This window comes from Carassius auratus, chromosome 5, assembly GCF_003368295.1.
Source record: "Carassius auratus strain Wakin chromosome 5, ASM336829v1, whole genome shotgun sequence".
Lineage (NCBI taxonomy): Eukaryota > Metazoa > Chordata > Actinopteri > Cypriniformes > Cyprinidae > Carassius > Carassius auratus.
The window spans coordinates 22,974,801-22,980,800 of NC_039247.1; the positions used below are offsets into that span (position 1 = coordinate 22,974,801).

General features: G+C 33.9%; 1 protein-coding gene across 4 annotated transcripts in view; it reads right to left on the bottom strand.

Annotated features, from left to right (window-relative positions):
• LOC113081511 (ras GTPase-activating protein 4-like) overlaps nt 1-5,203 on the bottom strand; it is a 40,106-nt gene extending 34,903 nt beyond the window's left edge. For 2 of the 4 annotated variants that reach the window (XM_026253598.1, XM_026253583.1), the window contains exons 1-2: nt 4,659-5,203; nt 1,347-1,403 (exon numbers count right to left, since the gene is read on the bottom strand). In XM_026253598.1, the coding sequence (XP_026109383.1) occupies nt 1,347-1,403; nt 4,659-4,744 (143 nt within the window). In that variant the 5' untranslated portion in view covers nt 4,745-5,203. The remainder of the gene's footprint in view (nt 1-1,346; nt 1,404-4,658) is intronic. The other 2 variants (XM_026253590.1, XM_026253602.1) reach the window with 2 other exon arrangements.
• Between the last annotated feature and the right edge of the window lie 797 nt (nt 5,204-6,000).

Consider the following 6,000-nt stretch of genomic DNA (forward strand, 5'->3'; position numbering starts at 1 on the left):
CCTCATTCATTAGCCAATTTCCTTGCCACACCTGCACCTCATTTACACACACATAAAAGCAGCATACTCACTCTCATTCACTGCGAAGTCTTGTTTAGCATTTCCGAGCATTTTTCCCTGTGTTTGTCATTCCCGTGTTTGATCTTTGGACTGATTACTCTGACTCTGACTCTTGATTCTCTGCTGCCTGCCCCAATCTCTGCTTGTTTTCTGGTTTCGATTCTGGTTATCCCTGACACACCTGACGCCATTCCTGATTTCTACCTGTTTGACCATTCTTTAATAAAGCGCTGCATTTGGATCCAAACTTCTCTGGCTCATCATTACAATAATAGTATATAATCAATAATAATAATAAAACACTGAACACATTAACTTTAATAAATCGGATGGTTGACACAGAACACTGCTTAGGTTTATATATTTAAAAAAAAAGTATTTTAAAACTCCAAATGAATGGAGAATGTCTGGAGAATAGGTATAAAGATAATTATTTAGATTTAAACAGTAGCAAAACCAGGCAGCAGTTTTTCTTTAACCACAGTGATAGACAAGACAGGACTTATTTACAGCTGTAATGATTCTGTGGAAACAAACATGAGACTACTATCCTTACTTAACATTTATTTACCTTCAGATTTGGTATTCCGGGGAAAGAATGTGAACTATGGACCCCAAAAAATCACTATGGCTCAGGAAACACTCACATAACATTTACTGATTATATCAATAGTGTGATTGTTAAACGTTTCAGTTCAGAGGGGAAATAAGATCTTTTCATAGGCACTGGAAATAGAGCGAGTCACAAAAGAGATGGTGGAGTGAATAACATATATAACAATATAATAAACTTAAGTACAATTTAAGATGCCAGAGTTTTCAATGCTCTAATTGTGGTAGCAGTTATATCAAGGTTTTCATGCATATAAGATGGATTTTCATTTCGTCTACATTCTACCTCCTACTCTTAATTCCATTTGGAGCACCAGGAATCAATATGCCCACACTGTACTGACTGTCACACTGTACTGACGGTCACAGTGACGGTTATATTTTGTGTTTTGAACCTCCACCTCAGACTCCTCAAATTGTAGGTTTGTTTAGTGTGACCTTCACATAGCTGCCAAATGTGGAGGTACACAAGAACACACAGCACTCTGTGGAACAGGAGATATTTCAATTATGTGGCACAAATGCAATTAGTTCTGCTTCACAGAAAATTTCATTTTTATCCTGTCCATTTTGTGATAATTGACTTATTATGTGCTGTATAGCAATGTGGAACGATATTACATCATCAAACACTGGGGCACAAATAAAATGTAAGGGGCAAAAATCATACCTACCGAATTATTGCCTCATTATCAATTTTCACGATGCAGTATGGATCACTGCTTCCAGATCTGCAAGTGAAATAAACAATAAAGTTACTGCATACCGGCAAAAATCTCTGAGCAATAGTTATCAATCTCGTGATCACCCATGACTGGTTTATGCAATCAAAAATTAATGTAAAGAAAATTATTCTTTCTTTATGGAATAAAAATGACCATCAGCATCGTAAATCCTGTAAAGCTTTATATATTTTCATTATTATACTATGACAACTTCTGCTTCTGAAAACACAGAAATGTGAAAGATTCCACATTTTCAGTCAAATTAATAATACCTTTTTGTGTCTATTGGGCATCTACCATATTTTAACTGTCGCTATGCCTGTTTCAACATGACTTTAAGTATTAGATTGATACTTCTTGATTTTATGTTGAAAATGCCCCAAATTTTGTTAACACTTGAAGATTTCATATATAATATTTTTAATACATTCATTATGTCTTGTAATGCACCCTTATAATGCATTCTATGATTTCATTAACGATTGTAACCACAGTTCTAATATATTATAATACTTTGTTACATCTTGAGAAAATAAATGAATAAATAAAAGACACATGACAAAAACCCAATTTCGAATTAACAAGGAATCTTTTTAATACATTTTAACTTTGGATACAATTTCTGAAAATGTATTCATTTCTGAAGATATATAATGTATTATAATGCATTACAATGCTCTTAATGAATAACTTTAGAATGCATTATACATAAAGGCTTCAAGTAAAGTGTTACTGAAATACTCATCCATCTTAAAAACCATGAAATCAGTCTTCATGTGTTCAAGGATTTTTCAATAATCAACATATCATGCAATTCATTTTACTAAAATTTTTATTTGATTGAAAGTCCTGTAACTTTTTACACACACTTATCTGGTATCTCTGGAAGCACAAATTTTATTTAATTTTTTTAATGGTTTAAGTGGGTTCTTTGTCGCTTGATAGAGACCAGGTCCACGTGACAGCAGAAGCTCTTTAACACACTAAAATCTCATCTGTCTGCTGGATTCATTTGTTATTTTCTGATTCTGGTTCAGACTATCATCTCATAGAGGATGACACAACTATGTCAGCTGTAACTGATTAACACTGATCCTCATTCTAAACACTAATCTAACAGCCAATGGATAGATAAGAAACTACAAGATTTAGATGACTTGTGCTCTCAAACTTCAACAAAGCTTAAGGCTGCACAATTAATTAAAATACAGCTCTGTGTATTAAATGCCGCTCCATCTGAAAGCACGTGATGGAGATTAACTACTAATCACAGAACCGGCTTTACTGTTGAGATGCGCAGGACAATCGCATGGATTTATCATGCAGTCCTGTTTCCGACATAATAAAAACTTGGTTTAGTGTTTGAAAATGAAGACATTAGGACATAAATATTATTGTACCATAAACTTGTACTGTAGAATTTTTGTTACATTTCTTTTCTTAAATACTTTAAAAATAAAATACGTTATTTTTTCTTCATTTTAGTTAAATATTCATTAAATAATATTAAATGGTAATATTTTTTTTATTTTTTTTAATCATTTTATTTAGCAATAACAAATTATTATTATTACAGTTTCAAAACTGCGTGGGGACATGAAGGTTGAGGATCCAAGTGCAATAGTTTAGAGGCATAATCCACAACCTTTGTTAAAACAGGCATGAGGTTAAACACAATAAGTAATCCAAACAATGAGAGTTCAGGGCGTATAAAAACACCAGGCTTATATAGGCACAGGTAATGAGCAACAGGTGAGAACAATCAGGTATGATGATTCCGGCAATGGGTTATAAGAAATGGAGTCAAGGATAGAGTGGCAAAGGTTTGGGATGGAGTCCCCTCTCATGAATATCTAAGGGCACTTGTTTTATATTCATGTTGATATGTAATTACAAATTTTTTTGCCAAACTGATCAGCCCTACAAACAAGCCCTGAAATATGGAGCTTTTTATCTCATTTTACATTTGACTGTGGACATAATTTAAAATTTTAAATGGTCCCATACTTGACCGCCACAGTGAATTGGTATCATTAGATGGTTGCCAGGGTGTTGGTATTCAGTTCGGTTGCTAGGGTGTTGATAAGGCAATTTAAGGTATCAAATAATGTCAGGATAAGTTACTTTCAGGGTAAAGTGTTTAGAAAAAAATTACAACATTAACAGTTTGTCTTGTCCAGTACCCGATTGCTTCTCTATTTAAAAAGTCCCAATCAAGGAAGATTTTTCTTAGAAATACCCACCCAGCTAAACAGTTCTGCAAATTTGATATTAATCATACAAGGGAAGTGAAATCAGTAACTCAGGAAGAGAAGGGCAGCGAATCATATTCCTCGCACTGACATGAACACAGTGCTGAAATGTTAATGTGGATGACCTCCCTAACCAATAAACTAATTTCTTCACAGAACTATCCTTTTCACAAATGAACATTAAAACATTGTCATCTGGGCTGCCGTTGAAAAATCATAACTATGTGAATTTCATGCCAGACAAAGAAAACACTGAGCTGAGCACTGAATGAATTTGTGTTAATCACAATGGAATGCTGACAATTCCAGAAAGGGAACTAATTAACCCGCTTATTTCATTTTTCCCTGCATATTAAGTCTTTAAAAATAGTATTTTGGTGTGAGATTTAAAAAGAAAAAAACTGAATATAATTGATTGAATCTGGTGTTATGTTTGATATACTAATGAATACTATCTGATAGTATTATTAAGAGAAATGCACTATGTTTCTGTTATGTATTTCCCTACATGGAGCATCTGTGCCAAAAGTGTACCAATCACACACCGTTTTTTTTTTTTTTTTTTTACTTTCATCAATTGTTCCGTTATATATTATTTCCAATGCCTCTATCTGCCTCTAGTTATAATACTTATATAAGAAATACACATCATATAATTTTGACTTATCACTTGTGGGTGCACTTTCACTGATTTGTGTTTCAAATACAGGCAAGTCTATAGGACATATATTTGTTCATGTTTATGTATGTGGTTAAAATGCCAGAACTGTATTTTTGGTTTCATCTTTTAATCCATTGTATTTTAAAAAAGTAAAGTAGCATGATAATAATTTTACAGGTTTTTATTGTATTTATTTATTTTAACTGGGATGTACTCTAATAGGCTACTGTATATATGATCTTTCAAATCCCACATATTGGTTTCAGTTTCTTTATCATCATACTAAACTTCCCACATATTTCTTTCCATTTCATGTTATAATTATGACATCAAGTCATCAGCACTTACATGTCCTTGATTGGCAGGTTCTTTCCTTCCACAATCCTGATGAATAGTGTGCTTCGTTTAGCCATGCTGTCATTCAGAGAATACATCACGCGCTGACACTTCTTATTCCTTCAATAACACCCGATCGGTCCAGCGGTCGACCACACAGTCCACGCGTTTAGACTCGGGTGAGTTTGAGATCTCTGTGGGTTGTTTGTAGGAGGAGTGACTGACTGAATCACACACTTGAAGGGAAATGGTATTAACAGACGCGACGCGACAAAACTAAAACACTCACGTTAGAATCAACACAGCTGATCATAAACTGTTAAGACTTGGAGGCGATTATAGACAACTTTGTTGAGTTTTCTACATTTGTCTCGTAGCGTCAAGTGGAGGCGAGGTGTGGCGTGACGCGACGCGACGAGTGAAATTAATTCTCCGTTCGAGGGGAAAATGAATCCTTTCTTACCGTCGAGATTACCAAAAGCTAACATAGCTGAGATAAACAAACAACGGTGTTGATACTCAATAGTAAACACACACACACAAAAAAACTAATAGTCACACTCTTTACTCCAGTAAATATTTTTTTTAAAGTAAATGTTTGCATCGATTGTATCTTGAAGGGGTTGGCTGAACGCACGTTCTCACATTAGACTATGTGGGGTAAATTGTCACAAAAGAACCAGCCCTTTAGGATTTTACGCTAAATTTAAACAGTATAATAATAAAGGTTGCAGGTACGTTTGACAGCTACCCTAATAAAAATGTGACGACATGCACATGACATTTTACACTTCTTTTGAGTTAAAATATAGGCTGCCTACCTTCATTTTGCCCATTGTCTGAATGTATGTCAGTGTGGTTTAACTTTTGTTTACTTGGTTAGCCAAAGATGTGATGATAACCTATTGGAGAAGGGGAAAAAAATGCCCCAATTTAATATGGTTTTGAAATAGGTGTTTGAAACCAACATGTGAAACCAACATGTAAAACCACTAGTGAAAACATATTGTGACATTTCGATTTTTTTTTCTGATTTCTACATAAAGGTTCGCTGGCGGAAAAGGGTATTTTAGATCATTAAAATATTCTTCACACTATGAAAAAAAAAAAGGTCTCTGAAAGGTTCTTTGGGGAACCCAAAATGGTTATTTTGGCATCACTGTGAAAACCCTCTTTTTGAACCTTTTAAAGGTTTATTTGAGGACATCCATTATTATTATTATTATTATTATTATTATGGGGCATGAGTCTTAGTGAAATACTGATGTGCTTTTTTTTCTTCTAATGTTTCAGTATACATATTATTTAGTGTGAAAAAAGAAGTAGAAAAAAATATTGCATTCAACAACATCTG